Genomic DNA, 22,262 nt, shown 5'->3' with positions numbered 1-22,262 from the left:
GAGGTAGTTCCTACATGAACGAGCCTGTGCAACTCCACTGTGATAACACTGGCGCCATCGCAAACTTGAAAGAACCTTGCAGCCATAAGAGAGGAAATCATATAGAGCGAAAATACCACCTTATAAGAGAAAAAGTTTGAAGAGGAGACGAGACAGTCATGAACATCTCGACGTTGGACAACATCGCGGATCCAATGACTAAGGGACTATCTGAACATGTGTTCATGAAACACGTGGGAGAAATGGGCCTTAGATACCTGTCATATCTTCTCTAGGTCAAAGTGGGAGATTGTTAGGAATTCTTGCCCACGAGAAGATACTTATGTAAATTCTCGTTGAAATTATTAATAAAATAAAATTTGACATTTATTATCTATTTGAATTGAAAGCGTTATTTATTATTTATTGAGATTTATTAAACATTCATTATTCCATAGCCTCCATATCTAACTGAGTCACGTGCTGGGCACCTGAGTTCGGGCGGTGTGCTAAAACATGGTCGATGACTGATATACGCTTGGAAAACTATATCTAAAGTCATATATGTGGAACACATAGGTGAAGGCTGATCACTATGTGTGAGCATTCTACACTTGTGGTAAGTGTACGACTTGGACATGTCTTGGTGTAGATGTGTCGTTTAAGGACCGTTACGACACACTAACCGAGGCCACTATGATGGTCACAGTGAGACTTGATCTAAATCCTGAAGTAATCATGGACACTGGGTTATGTTACTGAGCTCTTTGACTCATTCGCTAAAAGGCTATTCATGCTAATCACAGCTTATGTCTTGGGAGTTTTCTCATAGCATAATTCGAGTGGGAAATGATTTACAGATACAGAATCCAGCCTTCCTGAAATAAGTTTAATGTTCTCTCACCTAGTGGTTGATTCCAGAACCGATAGATTGCGCGCACTTTCGAAGTAAGTAACTTTCGAAAGAATCTTTCGCTAGGAAGCAACAATGCTTAGGGCTGATATGTATCAAGGGAAGTATAACAGAATAAGTTGACTTCTCTCGATACGGGTTGAACCTGGAGGATCTTGATCACGAACTGACTATATCAGTGGACACTCATCACGATGAGTAAATATAATTCTAGTATAAAGGAGAGTTCAGTCTTGGCTTACAAAGTGGAGTATTTGACCAAGATTAGACGAATCGATGAAAAAGGGAAAGGACTATTTCGTCTTTTTCATCGGATTTGTTAAGCTTCTATTACTAGGTCCATAGTCTCTGATTCGGCTCTTATAAAGGCGGATAAGAACTTTCGTATAATAATGTTTATCATTATTCATCTCACTTGCTGTAATTATGATTGACAGCATTAATTCTGGAAAACGAATATTCGCAGAATTAAATAAATATTTATGGTAGAATTGTTTATTTATTGTTTGATCAAGTAAATAAACAATTATTAATTATTTGATTATTGTTGGACCAAGTAAATAAATGATTAATTGGGTTTTAAGCAATTGAGCCTTGCACACATGGAAAAGTCTAATTAGGGTTTTGGCACTAGGGAGTTGCGCAAATCACCTTGGCCGTGTGCCATCAAGTTCGAAAATTTCAAATTGGTATTTACCAATATTTTCTCTTTAGTTGTTTAAATAAAGGAGAGAGAATAATATAAGATATTGTCTTTTATTCTCTCCTTATTTAAATGAAAGTATTTAGGAGAATATGTGAGAATATATTTAAAGAGAAATAATATATTCTCCTTTATTATCTTACTAAATAAAATATTATCTATTTAAATAGAGAATAATATCCCATAGATATTGATCTGATGGATGAAAGAAAAAGTAGGATTCACTTGTTGAGATCCAAGGGTCTAGATTAAATCCTTTAGTGTGAACACAATAAAATGAAATAATATATTCTGGAAGGTTCCATGAATATCTCATTTTACTACTATAAATAGGGGTTCATGGAAAGACAAAATTAAGCAATTAATTTGTGAAAAAATTCGTGCATTCTAGCCTCCCTTGGCCGTGCACTTCTGCCTCTCATTCCCCTCGGAAATTCGTTTCCATTCTTAGTAAAATAAGAGCGAGATCTTGAAACACCTAGTTTCGTGATCTAGTGAGATAAAGACTGTGCCCACTCATCTTTCTTATTCGTCTCGGAGATTACATTTCGGAAGACTAAGGTGTCATCCTCGAGTCCTTCATCAAGACGACGCAAGGAGTACGCGATTGGTTTAGGAGCGTTCTGTAGCTGAACCGAAAATCAATGTAAGTATTCGTTTACTCTTAAATCGGTTGCTTGACATATATGCTCTCGTATAAAATTAATTAACGTAAATCTAGATCTTGTCATATAATCAATGAATTAATTAGCTCATGATTAGCGTAATTAATTACTTTTCCGCATTAATATGGTTATATGGGAGAATCATCCCCAACACAAGGAGTTTTCAAACCACTCCTTGGTCGCCTATAAATACGAGGCTCAATCCCTCAAATCAGGTAATCCGAAATTGAGTACTAAAACGCTGCTGAACTCGTACTTCACTCGTTTCTCTCAGCTTCGACCCTCCAAATACTAAACCCTCTATATTCCACCTCAATCCTCCTAATGTTGAGCGTCGGAGAGGTAAACAGAGGCACCCCTCTATTTTCCCTTTGTAGTTCACGTGTTCTTTCTCTTGTTTCAGGTGTTCCGACGAACGCTACCAACATCCAGGCTAAGGGATGACTTGAGATACGAAGTCTGACACGCTCAAGCCCAAGCGAGACCACTTGGTCCGAACTTGAGTCTAACCGCTTGAGGCTTCTACATCGTTGTCCGAAAATGAGCGACAACACGTTTCACTCATCTTTGGCCTCTAAACCCCTAAACACTCTAAGCCTTTATCTTTCTTATCAATCCTCCTAATGTTGAGCGTCGGAAAGGTAGACAAAGACAACCCCTCTGTTTCCCCTTTGTAGATCACCATTTACTTTTCTTTCAGGACCGACGAAGGACGAGAGACCAATCAAAGATAGGGAGAACTCGGAACACCGAGTTCAGGACGCTCAGGCTCGAACGCGATCACTTGGTTCGGTCTTGGGTCAAACCGTTTGGAGCCTCTAAATTGTTGTCCAAAAACGAGCGACAACAACATGTACAAAAAAAGGTAACTCTAAAGGCAACAGAAATCCAAAAAAATTATAACAACACAAAACACAAAAGATAAATAAATTACAAATTTACAAAGGACATGTTTGGTAGTTCACTAAAATTGTTTTTGTTTTTTGTTTTCAGTTTTTTATAATTGTACTCGAATAATTTTTTCAGTTATTTTCGAATAATTGTTTGGTAGGTATTTCAGTTCCATTTAGTGTTCTATAGTTGTAGTGTAATAATCCACATAAGAATTTGACGTTGAGATATACACTAATTAAAAACATTTGTTGCGATTATCATTGTTGTACCTTTTGTTTTGATGATTGATCACAAAGTCACTGGAAAATACCACGTTTGTCGTTGGAGTCGGAATGATAACTATCAAATTTTTAAAACTTATTTTTGACTAAAAAAATGGAAACTGATCTACTCGACGAGAAGATCACGATCCAATTTATTGTTTGTGAAAAAGAGTTCCGGTTGTTGATATATTATAGTTTAAAGTTTTCTTGCTAGAGTTATAAAACTTGGGTGTTTCGGGGAATGAAAATAAATTCGATAGTTAAAAATGAGGAAGATTGAGTGATATTGAGAGGAGAGAAAAAAATATCAAAAGTAGATAATACAAAAAATAAAAAAAAAAGTTTAAAAATTGAGTAAAAAATTGAGAAACAACTAAAAATTATTTTCTGATTTCTTTAATTAAAACAGAATACATTAGATTTTTTTTTTTAGTTTATTACGATACTTATCAAACAAACACAGTTCGGTTTATTATTTTTATTTTACTAGAAAAGTCAAAAACACAATTTTCCAAACAAAGGTAACCAAATACAGCCGAGTTCCCCTAAAAAAACTGCCCTCGCTTAGACGCAGGAGCATGTGAGTGATTCTCTGCAGTTTTCTTCTTGCGTGGTTTCCTCTATATATATTTTTTTTTTCCGACTGTTAACAGTATACGTCTAATTACGGTTTCGGTTGTTGAGCTTGCGTAGTTTCAGTGTAATGAGTAGATTTGGTGAAATTTTAGGAACTCAACTGGCTATCTATGTGATTAAAGAGCGCACCTTTTCGTGTATCTATGAGAATTAGGTCACCTTCAATTTGTATGAGCTGTGTGCAATTTCAGTGAACAAGCTGAGGCATTTTGTAATAGGCATGTCGGTTAAGAGACAACTCGATAGGAACCTCGGAGAGCTGAGTGGGAAAGGAAAGCTCCCGAAAGTAACAGGCGCCGAGTTCGAGCTGCGCGTATTGTGCCCGGTTTCAAGGGTTGGGTTCCTTGACAGACCGTCAGTCGAGCAACAGACCGGCGCCGCCGTGGAAATTCAAGATCTCGTCCCCGGCTCCAACGAGAGAGTCGTGGTCATTGGTTTCTCGGATGAAAAAGGCAGAGATAACGGGGGTTTGTCTTCTGTTCAGACGGCTCTTATGCTGGTTTTCGAGAGAATGACCGAAGCCGGAGAAGTAGAAGAAAAAGAAGAAGAGAAGGGATCGGAGTGTGCAATTCGGATGTTGGTTTGGTCGGATCAAGTGTTTGCAGTTCTTGGGAAAGATGGGAGCGAGATCAAAGAAATGGAGTCCGTGAGCGGCGCTCGGATTGTGGTTGTTCCAAGGGATGAACTTCCTCTGTGTGTCTCCGCTTCAGATGAAATGATTCAGGTAATAATAGAGACAAATGTGTTTAGTGACATGGTTTATGAGTTAAAGAAGGGATAGATGGATGCTATAAGTAATCTCATTCAGCGGTTTGACTACATTACAAGAATTGTTGGGTCAATGATTAGAGAAGGAATAGCGATTAAAGTGTCAGACTTTTTATTTTTATTTTTTTATTTTGTCGTGAAGGCTTTCTCTGTTAAGGGTTGAATGAAAATGTTTGAATCTGTGGGAGACACTAATCTGCTAGAGATTATATAAGGAACAGCAAGTAAATCTCGTTTGATTTTTTGTTGTGAAATGTAACAAGAATTATAATCAAGCATGTACCATACAATTTATATATTTTGATAATGTTGCTGCAGATCACAGGGAAAGTTGATGCGGTTAAAAAAGCTCTACGATCCATAGCCAAACAGATTATAGAGAATACTTCTCGTTGGCCTGGGACGGAATCTTTTCCCGCTAGCCTGCCGGTGACATCATCTAGTATACCGGGAAAACCCATTCACAGACTGGAAGCGTTCCCTTTTCAATTCAACACTTCTCTGGACGGTTCTCGCGATCTTGATTATCATCACTCCATCGATCACCCGATTATCTCTAGATTTCGTGAAGCAGGTCGAGCGAAGCCAGCACAAGAAATATTATCCTTTCGCCTTCTGTGTCGCAACGACAGAATCGGGGTGTTGATCAATCAAGGCGGACAAGTGATTAAGACGGTCCAACAAGACACAGGTTGCGATGTCAGAGTTCTTGAAGCGGTGCCCGATTCCAACAATCGTGTGGTCGTTGTCGCTGGCCTTGTGGTATACTCTTTTTTTTTTTTTTCTTTTTTTCTCCCGTTATCATAAGTTTCATTCTTCATTGAAATTTTTTGTATTGGTTGTTTTTTTTGGTAATATGTGAGAAGTCCAGGCAAGTATATTTGGGGTTGTTTGGTAGTTAACTCAAAAAGTTTTTGTTTTCTATTTTCTAATTTTTGTAGTTGTACTGAAAAATTATTTTGCAGTTGTTTTCAAAAAGCTGTTTGGTACTGTTTTCATTTTTGTTTTTGAGAAATTGAAAAAACTGAAAAAAGTGTTTGGTACCGTTTTCATTTTTGTTTTCGAAAAAATGTAAAGAGAAGATGAGGAGAAGGAGAAGAGAAAAGAAGAATTTTTTTTTTCAAAAACACATTTTATTTGTTTTCAGTTTTCTTTACTCTTTTACAAAACAACTTCAAAATTTTTTAAAAAAATTTTCCAAAAATTTTACCAAACACAATTTTCACTTTTTGTTTCCTATTTTTTTAACTCAAAAACACTTTTTGAGTTGATTACCAAACATAGCCTTTGTTTTTCTTTTCCTAAAAGAAACAAAAAAAAAATTTATTCTAAGATTTCTGGGTAGAATTGGAAACACCCAGAAACAAAGATTACAAACTTTAAAATTGATACACTCCAAGTTCACTGGTTTATGTGCAGTGTATTTAATCAATTAGTTTTGTTTTTTGAGAAATTTGTTTATTTTCCGGTTATTTAAGGGAAGTGTGGTTTCTGGTTATCTATTTTTTATATTATACCGGTTATGTACTTCCCTCCTTACATTTACGTCCTTTCCTTGTGGCTACTAAAGAACTAGGCCAATCCTGAATAAGCTCGGACAAAGACAGAAATTCGCGATATCTTTTATAGCATAATTACGTTATCCACAAGAACGGATTATCTCCTTTGTTATTTTTATTTATTTATGAGATTTTTATTTCTCTCATAAATAAATCAAAAACTGTTCCGGGTAATTTCTCTCGAAACCTGGACGATTACAGCAATAACCAAAAGAGGGTGATTTTGCAGCATCCAGACGATAGGATATCAGCTGTACAGGACGCGGTTCTGCGTGTGCAAAGCCGAATATCTCGTGCAGGACTCGAAATCAATGAGCCGGGAGTGACAGCGAGGCTCCTCATTTCCTCCAATCAGATTGGCTGTCTACTCGGGAAGGGCGGCTCTGTAATTTCTGAAATGAGGAAGCTCTCAGGCGCTCATATCCACGTACTGCCCAAGGATCTCATGCCAAAATGTGCCTCCGAAGACGAAGAAGTGGTTCAGGTATTATTATTATTACCGTAGTAGCTCTTCGTTTATTTATAATCAGATGTTTTTAATTTTGTTTTTTTTTTTTAGCAATAATAGCTACTTTGTTGTGTCCCTTAGATAGATGGAGATTTCGAAGCAGTCCAAAAGGGTCTTGTACAGGTCACAACTAGGTTACAACATTATTTTTTCGTTGAGGCCTTTCCTTCCCGTAATATTATCTCTCCAAACCCTGCGTTTTCGGATCAATCTCTGCTACCGCCGCTCCCATTTATGGCGAGCATGGAACTGTCAAATCACGGCCCGCCTTTTCTCAAGTCTGGTTCTTTTGGTATCCGACGTGGCGAAGATTGTTACCCTCTGATCAACGATATCCATCAATTTGACGGAGCCACTCGTATATCCGATCGAAGACATTGGGGTCCTCAGGTATTCTTTCTTTCCTCAATCTTGGTACTTGTAGTAGTAATTTAAGGTTGCTACATTTTTTTAACTCAGAATTGCTTATTCGTAGGGATTGCTTGAAGGACATGATCCGGGCCTGCTTGAGTTTGGTGGAGGGCCTCGAAGGAGGGTATCCGAATTTTTAGGGTATGAGACATGAATTATTACTTTTTCTAGATTAGCTATACTTTGATTAAAAAAAGAAGGGAAAAAGGGTCTTCTAACCAAATAGTCGTAAATTACAAACCCCAAGGGGTTGGTGTTACAGATTCTTTCGATGGTAAAATATTCCACCGGAACAAATGACAAAAGACGGAGTTTTTTATTTATGCATTAGGAGTTTCTTTTTTCGCATTAGGAATTTATTTAATCATTTAATTACGAAATAAATAAATTATATAATTAGTAGGATACATATTAGTAGGATTCCTAGTAGGATTCGGTTGAAAGTTAGACCTATCTAAAAAAGAAAGGAAAAAAGGGTCTTCTAACCAAATAGTCAGTAAATTACAAACCCCTTACATATTCTTTCGATGGTAAAATATTCCATCGGAACAAATGACAAAAGACGGGGTTTTTTATTTATGCATTAGGAGTTTCTTTTTTCGCATTAGGAATTTATTTAATCATTTAACTATGAAATAAATAAATTATTTAATTAGTTGGATTCCTAGTAGGATTCGGTTGAAAGTTAGACCTATCTATAAATATAAATATTTCTCTTTTAATGAATAAAAAATTATCGTTCAACCAAAATAAACTTAATCACTCTCAAGGAAGAGGGATTGGGTTTTGTGAAAGACCCAAGCTACTTTAATTAAGAATTTCTTTTAATTACGGCTCTCGTCACGAAATCGAAATCCCGGGCTATATCAATTTTGGTATCAGAGCCGCTCGAGATGGGAGAAGGGATGGAAGAACTCACGAAAAAACTCACATAAATCATGGAGCAATTGAATGAGAGGCGAGAGGCACTCGAACGGAAGTGGGAAGCGTGGACTGCCACGGCCACAACCGCGACATCAGCGAATCCTAGGGCAGCGGAAAGACAAAATCGGCATGGCGAAGGAGAAAATTCACAAATCGGGTCAGACGCCAGAAGATCTGAATGCGAACACAGGATGCACGACTCAGCAACACGGGCAACGGCGTTGGAACCGGCAATCACTTGAAGATAGGATCCAAACAGGGAAGTGGCACTCAACCTTGACATGCCAAGTGGGAGCAAGAATTCCACCACCAGTTGGGATATTCAAGGCAAGCGGTCCGAGGAAAAGCCCCTTTCGAAGGAGTGTATCGAGACAAACAACACATGTGGCGGAATTTGGCATCCATGGTAGGACACAGCGGCGGGGCTGTTGGGCCAGGGCGAGACGGGCTCAGCAATTACGGATTTGGTGACTTTCGTCGAGACCCGCAGTCGCAAGACTGGCACGGCTATGCATCAGGACGAGGACAAGGTGGAAGGACAGCCTATGCATGAGAAAGTGACGCTCGATTCGGCAGGGGCAGATTCGGCGATGACGGCTGAGGGGCACGAAACGCGGGAAATTTCCACGACGGTGACGATTTTGGAAGAGACGGAAACCAGGAACGGCGCGTTCCACGATTCGTGAAGATGGATTTCCCATCATACGACGGCAGCACGGACCCCACAGAGTGCTTGCAAAAGTGCGAAGATTTTTTTGATGATCAGATGATGCCGGAAGAGTCCAATGTTCAGCAATCCACTTTTATCCTAACAAGTCCAACTCACGGTTGGTACCGAAACCTTCGGCGAATAATCGAGCGGCCTTTGAAATCGGACCGAATTTTGCGCAGAGGGGGAACGTTTTGGGCCCGAAGAACACACGAACCCACTTGATGAGCTATTTTCCTCCGGCAGGTAGGCACGGTGGAGGAATATTATATTCAATTCGAAGCATGTTTGAGTCGACAGTTAGGAATCACCCCCGAGCATCTTTTGTGTTGGCCTATGCGATGTTATACGTAGGGAAGTCGAATACTACAAACCGACATTTCTATGTCGCCGTGAAACTAGCCAAAAAGAATGAGATCAAACTCTTAGATGACGGGTGGCCCCGCACATTCGGTGGGCAGATCTTGGGAGCGACACGGTCACTCAACACCGCTAACACAGGTCTGACAAGGACCGGGATAGTTTCAACAAGCGGCGCGCGACCAACAACCCCAGGGGCAGTAACTTGACCTCCAAATCCGACTACAGGTAGGACACGGCGATTCCTCAAGAAACTCACGAGTGCCGAGATTGGGAAACGGCGCGCAAATGGATTATGCTTTAACTGCGACGATCAGTTCACACTGGGCCATCGTTGCAAACTGGCCCTTTTCCACATTGTAGTAGTCGAAGAAGGAGAAGATTACGTCGACGCAGAGGTCGACGAGGAAGAAATCCTCAAACTTTCGCTCCACGCCATCCGGGGCGAAAACAACCCAGAGTCCTTCCAAGTACGGGTAAACATCAACGGGCCAACACTCTGGGCGCTGCTCGACACCGGTAGCACGCACAACTTCATCAAGAACAGTGTTTCTAAGCAATTCGGTATGGCCATAGAGCACCGACCGGGCCTCTGGGTAGCTCTTCCGAATGGGGGACGATTAGACAGTGGCGGAGTGTGCAAAGGAGTGGGACTCGAAGTCCAAGGTCACGCGTTCATCGACGACCTCTACGCAAAACCCCTTGATGGGTTTGACATCGTCCTTGGGTACCGCTAGCGGAGCAAGCTCGGCCGGATCATGTGGGACTTCGAGCACGACGAGATGATTTTCATGCGTAACAGCGAAACCGTGACATGGCTATGCGAAACACCCGAGCGCACCATCGACAAGTCAGCGCTCTTCCATCTAGACGCTGACAATTCCGACCTCGAGTCACTACTCGGAGAATTTGAAGACATCTTCGCCATGCCATCGGGTCTGCCCACTCCTCGACCATGCGACCATCGGGTACGATTGTTGTCTGGTACCGACCCCATCGTGGTGAGACCATATCGTTATCCCCATATGCAGAAAAATGAGATCGAGCGCCAATGTGCCGAGATGCTTCGCACTGGCATCATCCGAGAAAGTCACTCACCGTTTTCCTCGCCGGTCCTCTTAGTGAAAAAGATAGGCCGCACGTGGCGATTCTGCATCGACTAACATGTAAATGTCGCAGCAAACCTTGCCGTTGGCCAGCTTGCAGTCGTAGAGAAGGGCGACATAGAGTCCAGGTCGACGGCCAACCGGTGAGCGGACTACTACGGAGGAAGTTGTGGGTGCTTCCCGTGTAGAGAATCACTCATGAAATGCCCCCCGACACTTCGGCTCGCCCATGAAAGGTCTTGGCCACATATTTGCCATTGATGGCATTCAACGAATTCTCCAGAATGTAGTTGACGATCTGTGCTCGTTGTGATTGTCCTCATAGGACAGAAAGTCCATCTTGCAGAACCTAGGAACCGAGCCACACATGCTGCTCACGATTTGCCCAGCACCTTTTTGGTCGATTCATAGCTCGTCCCAGATCTTGTCCCGGCCTGGTTCACTATCGCATTCCGGACGGCAAGTTCAAATTTCACCCCTGCCCGATATAGCATATCGCAAATCTCGAAACTAGTGTTCAAGGCCCCCGAGCCTTGGTCTATTTAGACCCCTAGGGTTCCGCCTACGACGTTGCGACCCCGTTGGTCGCGGATCCGATCGTTTCCATTTTCACGAAATCCAACTTCCATGCTGATAGTGCCACTCCCCGCGCTTGAAACTGTGACGCCTCCTTAAGGCGCACACTATTTTCACCCGTCTATGCAAGCTAATCATAGCCATCGTCTCGGGTTTCAATTGGGCCCGGGTCGCCAAACTTCTCTAGATTCGGGTCGGCTTCTTCACTCTCAAGGTTCGAACCCTTGCTTGCCTTCCTGCGTGTCCCATCGACTGCCCCAGTGACATTTACTGCCCTTGTCGGGTTTGTTGCCAAAGTCAACCCCTCTAGCCGCTGGTCCACAGTTTGCCTCGTCTGATACTCATCGCAAAGCTCATTAAATCTCGTTGCCATGTTGAAATTTATTTTTTCAGCATCTCTAACCTAGAGACTACTCTCTAAATTAAAAAGGAAAATTAGTCGGACTAAGCCATTTGAAACGTTGGTATTGCAATCTAGCCAACGTTTCACCTAAGTTTCAAATCTAACCGCGAACGATGACGTGACTTTATTATTCATTTAGCAAATTACTAAATTATCCACTATTAAAATCGACTACATCAATATGTAGCCAACGTTTTGATCGGCCAAATAATGCAATTAATACACAACTTTTTCTTTAGTTGTTTTCTTCGGTTAATTTCAATTTATTTTCGTTTATTTTACACGCGATAAGTTTTGGCTGGTTGAAATGTTGGCTAGTAGTTGATTTTTATGATTTATGTTCTATAAGGGTATTTTCGATATTTTTTAACCGTTCATTTCTGTAAATTGCTATATTACAAAATTTACCAAACGTTGATTAGACTTTTAAAATCATGTTTGAAATTGGTTACGTTGTTAAATTACCCATTTGGGTAAAAGATGTTTTTCTATTCACGGAAAAGACCTATTTATAAATTTGTCTAAGTTACAACCGGGAGCTATACATAATTTAAATGACTTCATTTAAATCATTTAAATGACATAATATAGGATGGAAAATTAAAAATGCAATTACTCGGACCATGGCCCATCTCCGGGAACCGTTGTTACTTATCTTTCCATCAAAAGTGTCCGTAAAATTCTCCAATATCAAACTTAATCTATTTTTCTAAAAACCTGAAATTCTTGACTATTTTACTAAAAACTTAAACTTAAATCTCAATGGCTGTTTTTTTATTTAGTTATTTTTTTTATTATAATAATTTCTATTGATAATTGAATCTCTTTTTTTTTTTTCTTGATTGTTTTTTGTAGAAGAGACCTTCCAGCTGATATTATTCCAAGCGCGACTGTCGAAGTAATCGTTCCTCGTTCAGTCGTTCCCGTGATTTACGGAGAAGACGGTGAATGTCTGAAACAAATTCGCGAGGCACAGTGTTTTTTATTTTATTTTTGGAACAGAGACTTTTCTTGCAGTAGTCTACACATTAATGTGCTAATATTTTTTTTTATAATCTTTTTCAGTTTTGTGATGCGAAAATTACGATAGCGGAGTCTAAGCCGGAGGAAGTGGAAACCACCATTGTCATATATGGAACGCCTGAACAAACACATGCTGCACAGAGTCTAATCCAAGCGTTTGTGATCAGTGAGACAGAGTCTACTTGATAGTTTTTAGTTTAAGGTAAGATTCATTTTCGTTAGCTCATTTATAACCAATGCTCGAGATTTAGCGGTATAGTCGACTCGGTCTTTTGCTGATGTGTCACTTTGGTCTTGATAAGTAAAAATACGGTTTCGTGCTTACCAGTGGTTTTCTGCTTTTATAGATCTCATTGCTGACTTCTTTGCATTTCAGCGAACTAATTTATGATAAATTATTGTTTTCTCATAACTTCCTGCCTTCAGATACTTTTTTATTTTATAAATATTGAGGTTTATGTGCTCATGTGATGATAATTATTTTTTAAGAGTGAGTGTTTGGAATTGCAAATTCAGTGAATTTTACCCTCAATCTCTGTAATTTGATATAATAAAAATAAAATTTAACAATATTGAACTCTGGCCGGTGTATTAGCATATTCCTCTTTATCACGGTGGGTTTGCATCTTGCCAAACATGCGTGTCACAATCGCTCTATCTTATTTATTTTATGATGAGTTTTTCCATAACCCATCATGAAATATTATTAGTTTTGAAGGGAAAAAGAAAAAAAAAAACATTTTTATCCTTCTTTAACATTTTGATAAAAAAAAAATTAAAAAAATAACATTGAGAAAGTACTATTTGTGTCCATTTTATTTCCCAATTCCACATCAAATAAGCAAATTTCCCTTTGGATCATTATTATTAGTTTCTTATCTTCAAACAAAACAAACTTGTTTGTACCATTCAGTAGAGAGTGTCCAGGGTGACATCAATTAAAACATTAATGAGCAAAGACAACATACACAAAGTTGACTTTAAGCCAAGGGTTTGACATTTTTCTTCCTTTTCTCTTTTCAATGGAGGGGCAAGGAAAAACTTGTACACAAGTCGGAAAAACAAACTAAAAGGTTATATATATAGAATGGGTTTGGAAAGAGATCATTGTGTCTTGAAAGGCTTATATGTCTTGACATCGGTGATCAAACCTTGAATGGACCCAGCGGCGGCGACGAGAGAGACGACTAGACAAGCCCAACTGAGAGTCTTGAGCATGTTCCATCGGAACGAGTATTTGGGGATCTTTGTTTGAGCAATATGCATCTCGATTGGGAAATAGACAGTCAACGGGTAGAAGGAGGCTGCCCCGAGAAGGCCCAAGAAGTCATTGAAGAAGGGGAATATCATCGCCACCACCGCGGTCACCACCACATAAGTGGTCCTCCACACCATTCGGAACGGGCTCACAAAGAAGACTCCGTAGAATGGGATTTTCAGGCCATACTCGTTCGAGATGAACTTGCTCTCTGGCCACCTGCTCGCCGAGAACCTCTCCACCGCCCCGAATATGGGCTGGCAAAATACCTAGATGAGAGGAATCAAATTGAGTTACACTCGGACTATTTCTAGGGCTTTACAAACATCAAATCCGAAAAACCCCTACAACTTGCACGACCTGGTCATATTTTAAATCGGACACAAACTGATTTAAACGTTTTGGAAAATTGTGTTTGGACAGATTAAGTAAGATGAAAAATCATAGACTTCTAGGGGTTACAAAAGGCCGATCGGTTCCCAAACCATGACAAGATTGATTTAAAAGGTTAAGAAAACTTGCGATCTAACTAAATCAATTAACATGCAATCTAACAAGATTATCGAAAAATTCAATCCATATCGTAAAAATACGAATAATTAACAACTTCAACTTAAATTATAAGAATTAACACGCTCTAAACTAATAAAAAAAAAAGTGAACCAATCCAGTCCTGTTTCAACCCTGGTTTGATGTATTAACCGGACCATCTGAGACCGACTTAAATACCAGTATTTTAGTTTGGTTTATGATTTTCAGTTTTTTTTTTTTTTTCAACAACCTTTGGCTATATAAGATTATACCTGGTAGGCACCAATGAGGTGAACGGCGATGGCAATATTGGCGATGTCGATCAACCAAAAGGGCTCATAAAAGCCGAATCCGGTGAGAAAGTTTCCGGGAGCATCGTTGCCAAACGCAGCATAACCGACGCAGCCGCAAAGGACGTAGAACAATGTGGTGGTTGAAATGCCGGCAAGTGTGGCTTTTTTCATTGTCTTGTTCTCTGCCGGAGTGGCTCTCAATGTGTCCTACAATAAACCATTTTTGAGAATTTGGAATTAATTAATAATAGATGGTATATAGATAAACTCCATAATTTCTTGGTACATTTCATCATTTTCAACTTTATGATGTAAAAAAAAAAAAAAAAAATCGTACGGATACATTTTTTTTTCTTGTGTTTTTTAAATGATGTTGATATTACAGAATAAAGTGACTTCTAAAAGATGTGACGAATCGAGAATATGAGAATATCAAAACAAATATAAAATTGACAAGAGGTTTACCCAATTTTTCATATGGAAAGTAAACAAAGAATGGATGAGAAGAAAAGTAGAAAGATTCTCACAGCCTTTTCGAAAAGTCCAACATTTTTAGTGGCCCAAAAGTTGGACTTCTCTTCCACTTTAAAATATTTTATTTTAGCGCTTTATTTTTATATTTTGCTTTGATGAGACCTATGGTCCATATTTGATGGAGGCTTGATTAAGACTCCCAACTCTTGTTTTCCATAGCGCGTGAGAGTGAAATATCACTAAAAAAGAAAAGCGTTTCCGTTTGTTCCTTTTGTTTTCATTTACATTTCAATATATTCTCTAAAGGCAGAATCAATAGTATTGAATTCCACGTCTTTCGTTTTCACGAACCAAACTTCACAAAGGGAAAAATATTCGCTGAGACCAACGATAATTTTGCCAATTTCTTAAATAAATAAATAAACTACGCAATTTATATTTCCTGTGATTGTGTGTTAATTTTGCTCGATTATTTGAAAAGTGGGTCCTAACTCCTATGGTTATTTCTATCTTTTTCTATTTTTATTGTCGTTTTACAAGCTCCTAATTTTTTTTATTTAAGTCTGGTTTTCAATCCCAATTCAATTGCCAACTAGCTCGATCGATCAGAAAACAACCCCACCACATTAAATACTAACTTTGTCAATATATACACAATAACTACCTAATGTCTTAAATCAATTCTTTTTTTTCTTTTACATATATATTAAAACATAATTAATCTGTTCGGCACAAGATATTGTTTAGCAAAATACAAGAGCAAACAATAATAGAAATAATAATAAGTCCTCTAGTTGCCATTGCCGACATATAAGAAGCAAAGACACACTCCAACCTCAAAGTTTTATTTATTTATTTTTTTATTTTTTTTATTTAATGTTATTAATAGATAAATAAATAAAAACATCATCGATAATTCGTGAGTTAATATTAGGTCATTGTTCCAATTAATGCTAGCTATATGTCTCTTAATATTGATCAATTTACAAGTATAAAAACAAAAGACCACCGTGGACCATGCATGTGCATCAAGCCACATGCTTACGATGATAAGTACTAAATTATAAAGATATTTTTTTCCCATAATTATTTATTTGATTTTTGTAACAAACGTCTATTTTAAAACAACGTGTCTGAAAAAGTAGGGGAGATTTGCCCTGTGATTTGGCTTGTGTCTTTTTTTTTTTTTTTTGCGTGTGTATGGAATTGAATGAAAAAGCATATTATTGTTCAGCATGTAACTCACTTGTATGAGCAAAAAAGACACCACTTGCATATGTATACTACAATAATATTAAATATTTAATTTTTACTCTAAACCCACGGTAAACTAAAAATGAATAAGAAGAAGCACCCCGTCCAAAATGCTACTAAAAGTACTAACATTAGAAAACAATCTGACGAATAATAATTTATAAAAACGTAAGTTTGAACGAGATATATATGACATCATGCATTATGTAACATTTTCATTTCTATTTTTTTACCCTTTGCTTATTTAAAATATTACAAATATACCATATTTCAATATTTGTATTTTAACCCTTTTATAATCTTATTTGTCACAATGGACCCTCTTATGAATTAGTTTCTGTCACAAATACACAAAAGGTATTCTTGGAACATTACCTGTATTTCAACGAGGACGGTAGAGAAAGCATATGCAAATGCAATGTCTCCGATGGATTGGAAAGTCCTCCAAACTTTCTCCGACCCCGTCACATCAACGCCCACAACCACTCCAGTCAACGTTGTCTTCCCATGATCACCACCTTCATTTAACACACAATATCATCTTAATTAACCTTAAAATCTTTCAATTATTCATTAATATAAAATCTCAACAAGAAGAAATAATTCAATTGATAAGTGGAGGAACGTGGTCGGGAGAAAGGTCGGGATACGGGGCTGTATACCCTTTTTGAATTAAAAAAATGCTATTTTACCCACAATATATATTTATCTTACAATTACTTTTTCCCGTATTTGTCCTATAAATCTTATTTGTTATTCTTGCAAAGTCTTTGAAAACTTTAAATTATTTAATATATATTTTAGTTTATAGACTCCCGTGAGTTCAAATCATAGGTCTGCCGCTCCTCCTACTCGAAGTTGAATTAAATAAGAAAAGTGATAGAGAGTCTTAAATTAAGATTATTACTTGCGACTTTGGCAATGGAAAGTCCGACGCCGATGAGGGAATAGGCGAAGGACATGATGGCGGCGAGGATGGAAAGCCAAGAGAGGTCATGGAAGTTGGGAATCTGACTGAGAACTATTTGGATACACGCGAATATGATCATGAACGGGTAGTTTGAGATTGAGCACTTCGCTTCGTGCCCGTGCTTGTGAAAACAGTTTGACCTCTTCACAGCCCTGAAAATACGTACAAATCTTTATTAATACAGGTATGAATAATTTGTGAGTGATCATTTTAAGTTTTTAGCGCTTACACCATACTGATCGAGGCTGTGATGGTGTAACCAACTGTGATCCCAACCAAATTACCATACTGAGCCAATCCACACAGCTGCACTTTTCTTCCACCTGTTATCATTATTAATCACAAAAGCTTTTTTATAATTACCTACCCACCACTTTTTCAAATAATTCATTTCCACCCCCCAAATAGACTAAATAATACTACAAATAAGAGCAATTTTTTTTTTTATTTGTTTGCATGCAGGTAATTAAGGTATGCCATGTTGCATATATATGAAGAGACATCCTCCTCTTGGGGCACCCAACCCAAGATGTAATTAATTAGAGTCTTTGGTCGGTCAACCCAAATCAAGAGACATTAAATCCTGTTCTGCATAAAAAATTTAACTCTTGGGAGATTTGTTTCCTTGTGAATGACACGTGTTTAGTAAGAGTATCAAAGAAAGAGATGGGTATTGTGTGATTTTTAACCTATGTAAGACCTGATACTAATATTTATTAAAGACATTAATTCATGTACTATATAAATAAATGAATATAGTTTTGCTCTTTCCTCCTCAACAAAAGAAAAGACAAACTGAAAATGAAATGACCTAAGTAGGCCTTGACGGCGTCCATGTAGGTGTAGTTCCTTTTGCCGGTGACGGGGTTGGGAGCCCTGTAAGAGTCAGCGAGGAGAGTGGAAGTGAAGAAGGTGATGAAAGAGAAGGCCATCAGCACAATTGGGCCGAATGCCCAACCCAATTGAGCGTTGGCCCAAGCTAGAGACAGCACTCCCGACCCTATCACCGCCGTTATTATGTGCGCGCTCGCCGTCAACCATGTCCCTGTTGCATATACAATTCACCATTTTCGCTATCACACCTTTTTTTTTTGCATGATATATCAGCGAATAAAATAAAAAATGTATCTCTTTTTTTTATACCTGTTCTTTTGGGGCGCCCGTCTTCGTCGACATTCTTCCGAAAATCGCCGTTCTCCAGGACAGACTGTGCTGGGTTTTGTTCTATGTACATGCTGTTCTGCTCAACTTCTTTCGCCATTAGTTTATGGAGAGAGAGAGAGAGAGAGAGAGAGAGAGAGAGATGAGCTTTTTTTTATATGGGATACGAATTGGGATTCTTGAGTTTGAGTTTAAGGAAGGGAGTGAGTCTCATTTAAGTAGTAGTAAGTAAGAGATGAGATAGAATTAGAGAAAGTTTATTTGAAATATAAAATAATAAAATATACAAAGAAAAAGTGGGGCCCGGCCAAGAAAAAAAAACGGAGGGTAAGAAATAAGTCAAAATCGTAGACTTCCGTGATGCCTCTGCAGTACTATCGACTGTTATGTCCAATTACATTGCGACATGCACATTTATTGAATTCTTGGACTGTACTACCATGTGGTTATTAGCGATAAATTTGGTCGCATACGTATCTCTATAGGAATTTTCGGATCACTAGGCATATTAGTTGAAAACGAGTCTTATCATTTGTAATTAGAAGGTAGTTTGACTCCCCTTAGAACCAAGGAAAAAAAAATGTCATTTTGGCTGCTGTTTCGAGACTACTGATTTACGGAAAATCGTCATATCGATAGAAAACAGAACGGAAAAACTATGGAAAAGGATAAGTGAAATTCCGTTTTCAAATACCGTTTTCGATGGAAAACCGACGTACCGACAAAAAATCGAACGAAAATAATGTGGCGAAACAAACAAATACATATATATTGTTGTCAGTCGTTTTCGGAAAACCCGAGATACCAAGAAGACACGTCGTTCAAAGGGCCTATGGTCAGGCCGGAGGTCCTGAAGCAAGGCTTCCGTCACGAGTCGATTGGCGAGTCCTCGTGCGAAACTTTCAACTCCTCAAGTCGAGTCACTCTCCTCGAGTCGAGCCATGCTCCTCAAGTCGAGTCACTCTCCTCGAGTCGAGCCTTGCTACTTGAGTCGAGTCACTCTCCTCGAGTCGAGCCTTGCTCCCCGAGTCGAGTCATCCTCCTCGAGTCGAGCCGTCTTCCCCCTTTAGTCGAGCTTCACTCCTCCATCGAGTCGAGTCACGCGTCCACGAGTCGATTAGCAAATCCTTGTGTCGACCTTGATTCCTCGAGTAAAGACTTACATGCTTCACGCGATTTGCATGACATCCCGAATCCCGAAGGCCCAACGGGCCGGGTCCTCAAAGATCTCTAAAGGCCCAAAAAAGGTCCACGAGGTGAGCTACACGAAGAAGACGAGCACGACGCGCGTGGAGCGAGCCGTACACCAGGCGAAGGAGGCGCACGCCGCGCTAGACAAGCTGCGCGGCGCGCAACCCCTTGGCGAGTGCGCGTGCGCGTCCAAAAAACTTCCCTCGCGCGCGCCTTGACCTTCCGCGCGCGTGCGGCAGGGTTTGCGCGCCGCGCCAGGAAGGACGCGCGTCGTGCGTTGTGCGCCGCGCGCTCGCGCTGCGCTCCTCTTCTCGATGGAGCGTCCCCCCAGTCCCACATGGACGAGAAATGAGCCTCTTAAGGCCCTCCAACTACTATAAATACCCCCTCTCATTGAGGGGGAAGCGATCCCATTCCTTCTCAAGAAACTTGAGACTTCTCTCTGCTTCTCTGGATGCCATCCTTGGCCTGAAGCGGATTCTCCTCGATTTCTCGTTCTCAGAGATTCCGAAGTGCTCCCGGGGACTCCCGAGCGCCGCCTCTCTCGATCGAACGACTAATCACAAGCCCATGAGTGCTCATGCGATTTTCGTCTGAAAATCGCCTACGCATCTAGCACACTAGACGCGTCCATCATTTCTGACAAGAAATCGCCTACGCGTCTTGCATTTCCGACTGGAAATCGCCTACGCGTCCAGAATCTCCGCCACGACAAGGAACTCTTGACTTAGAGTCTCCCCGTCTCCAAAAGAGAGAAAACATAAATTCTCTCTCGGGTCACTCAATCCCAGAGTTCTGAGGCGTCGCCGAGGACTCCTCCGCGCTCCGTCTCCTCTGTCGAGCACACCCTCCAGGCTCCGTGCCTCATATTGCGTTTCACATGCCTTGAACTACATTCTGACATGATCCCACACACGGGTACGTAGGCAGCCTACACAAAAGGCACGGTCACTCCCCCTATTCACCCATTTTCTCCTCTAAGAAGCCCTCCGACTGGAGAAAATCCAGCTCGAGACTTTCGAGTTCACACCTTTGGCTCGGGTGCGGCCACTTGGTCCGACATTGGGTCGAACCGCCCGAAGCTTTTAATTGTTGTTCATTTTTCGTGCAACAACATTTTGGCGCTAGAAGGAGGGGTTCCCGACTTGTTCAGCCCGAAATCCCTTTTATCCATCTTCTTTTCTTATCTTGAAGACTCAACTTTCTCGGACTCGAGAAAAGATGAGCAATCAGCCACCCGTGCATTCTGAGGGCGTTAACAACCCTGATAACGCTACTGGGACCAAAAAATATTTCTTGCGCTCCCGAGCGCATGGTGAGGAAGGTCGGTCCTTGAAGAGAGCTCGACCCGCTCACCATCTCCATCTCCAGATAGCAGGGACAACCGCATCATGGATTTGGAGGAGAATGTCCGCAAACTAAAGGCAAAGAATGCGAGATACCACAGCCGACTGGCTACAAAACAACCTATGCATTACCCGGTGATTCCCAATGGGGATCCTGAGAATCTCAATGAGGGAAGTCGTGACCGCGACCCAGATTACAAGGGTGCTGATGATTCGGAGGATATCGAGACTTCTCTCATCAAGGACGGGGAACTCCCCGCTGTGAATGAAGCCGGTCCTTTGGATCCTTCACCCAAGAGGGAATGCACCTGCAGCCTCCCAAGAAGGGAGCTCCCACGTTCGGCCCATGACCGACTTGATCAAAGGGAGAATGTTGAAGAAAGTCAGGGCACGCGAAGAGCGTGCCGTCTTAGACGAAGCATGCGCCTCCGTGCGGTAAGCCCGAATCTTAGGGATCATCTTACTGCCCAACGCAACAAGAATGGCGATGACGTAAGAGAGCGACTAAGCTCTTGGCCAAACATCCCCCCGGCAGCCCCAACTAACGGGAACCGCCGCACGGGTCAAGGGTCGAATGAGAGGCGACTGGTGATTCCTCCCGAACAGGGAGTTACTCCAACTACCGGTCTCAATGTGATCACTATGATCCACAATCTTCGAAATGAAGTACGAGATCTCCGAGAATACATAATAGGCGGAAGTGCCTATGGGGTCGTTGAGAAGAATTCCTCGCCTTTCATGGCTCAGATATTGGACGAGGTATGGACGGGAAGTTTCAAACTCCCGAACCTCGCTTCATATGATGGGAAAGCGGATCCCGCTTACCATATCCAGCATTATGAAATCTGGATGACGATGCAGGGTGTCACTCCCATCGCCATGTGCCAAGCTTTTAGTCTTACCATCGCCGGACCCGGCTTCGAGTGGTCAAGAACTTAAGGCCGGGAAGCATCCGATTGTTCAAAGACCTGAAGGACATGTTCCTAGCACGCTTCGCTATATCTATGGTCCAAAAGAAGACCAAGATGTACCTGTGGTCAATCAGGCAAGAGAATGGCGAGTCTCTTAGACGATACCTCGCCTGATTCACTGAAGAATCGAATAAGGTCAACCGCTTTGACGACAAAGACAAAATCACTGCCATCATTGAAGGCTTGCGCATAAGTGACTTCCTTAAGTCCGTCGTCGGCCGTGTCCCTTCTACCATGGCCAAGTTAATGACTCGAGCCAAGACCTTCATGGGAGTCGAAGGTTACCTCGATAACCGCAAGGGCAATAGTCAAAACTCTCACCTCCAAGACGAACCTTGCAACGAGCAAGGCAACTCCCGTAAAAGGCGAAACAGAGGGGGTCAGACTTCTAATAGCCGACCTCCAATGCCCCA

The 22,262-nt window shown here is 40.6% G+C and overlaps 2 protein-coding genes across 4 annotated transcripts; one reads left to right on the top strand and one right to left on the bottom strand.

Annotated features, from left to right (window-relative positions):
* Positions 1–3,940: 3,940 nt before the first annotated feature.
* Positions 3,941–12,724, top strand: LOC149390128 (RNA-binding KH domain-containing protein RCF3-like). Of its 3 annotated transcripts, none has more exons than XM_089619639.1 (7): positions 3,941–4,777; positions 5,140–5,583; positions 6,610–6,864; positions 6,970–7,278; positions 7,364–7,440; positions 12,233–12,321; positions 12,443–12,724. In XM_089619639.1, exons 1-7 carry the CDS (start codon positions 4,274–4,276, stop codon positions 12,448–12,450), a joined length of 1,686 nt encoding a protein of 561 aa, XP_089475765.1. In that variant the 5' UTR covers positions 3,941–4,273; the 3' UTR covers positions 12,451–12,724. The 3 variants fall into 3 exon arrangements, with proteins under 3 accessions (XP_089475765.1, XP_089475763.1, XP_089475764.1); XM_089619637.1 differs by having other exon boundaries at positions 12,233–12,347; XM_089619638.1 differs by having other exon boundaries at positions 12,233–12,327; positions 12,443–12,578.
* A 598-nt stretch (positions 12,725–13,322) lies between these two features.
* Positions 13,323–18,555, bottom strand: LOC149390127 (amino acid permease 6-like). The gene is made up of 7 exons (XM_089619640.1): positions 18,324–18,555; positions 17,992–18,225; positions 17,410–17,503; positions 17,118–17,332; positions 16,586–16,728; positions 14,462–14,689; positions 13,323–13,927 (listed from the first exon to the last, which is right to left on the bottom strand). Exons 1-7 carry the CDS (start codon positions 18,439–18,441, stop codon positions 13,505–13,507), a joined length of 1,455 nt encoding a protein of 484 aa, XP_089475766.1. The 5' UTR covers positions 18,442–18,555; the 3' UTR covers positions 13,323–13,504.
* Between the last annotated feature and the right edge of the window lie 3,707 nt (positions 18,556–22,262).

This window comes from Urtica dioica, chromosome 7, assembly GCF_054948205.1.
Source record: "Urtica dioica subsp. dioica isolate 48M chromosome 7, U.dioica_male_clone48M_v1_H2, whole genome shotgun sequence".
Classification (NCBI taxonomy): Eukaryota; Viridiplantae; Streptophyta; class Magnoliopsida; order Rosales; family Urticaceae; genus Urtica; species Urtica dioica.
The sequence above is the reverse complement of the archived record's forward strand: the minus strand, read 5'-3'. Positions and strand labels throughout refer to the sequence as shown.

Coding starts and splice junctions, on each gene's coding strand:
- LOC149390128 (XM_089619637.1), top strand. CDS start 4,274: ATGTCGGTTAAGAGACAACTCGATAGGAACCTCGGAGAGCTGAGTGGG. Junction 7,279..7,363: donor GAAGACATTGGGGTCCTCAG/GTATTCTTTCTT, acceptor GCTTATTCGTAG/GGATTGCTTGAAGGACATGA. Junction 7,441..12,232: donor AGGGTATCCGAATTTTTAGG/GTATGAGACATG, acceptor TGTTTTTTGTAG/AAGAGACCTTCCAGCTGATA.
- LOC149390127 (XM_089619640.1), bottom strand. CDS start 18,441: ATGGCGAAAGAAGTTGAGCAGAACAGCATGTACATAGAACAAAACCCA. Junction 18,226..18,323: donor CGGGCGCCCCAAAAGAACAG/GTATAAAAAAAA, acceptor TATATGCAACAG/GGACATGGTTGACGGCGAGC. Junction 14,690..16,585: donor CCGTCCTCGTTGAAATACAG/GTAATGTTCCAA, acceptor GGTTTATTGTAG/GACACATTGAGAGCCACTCC.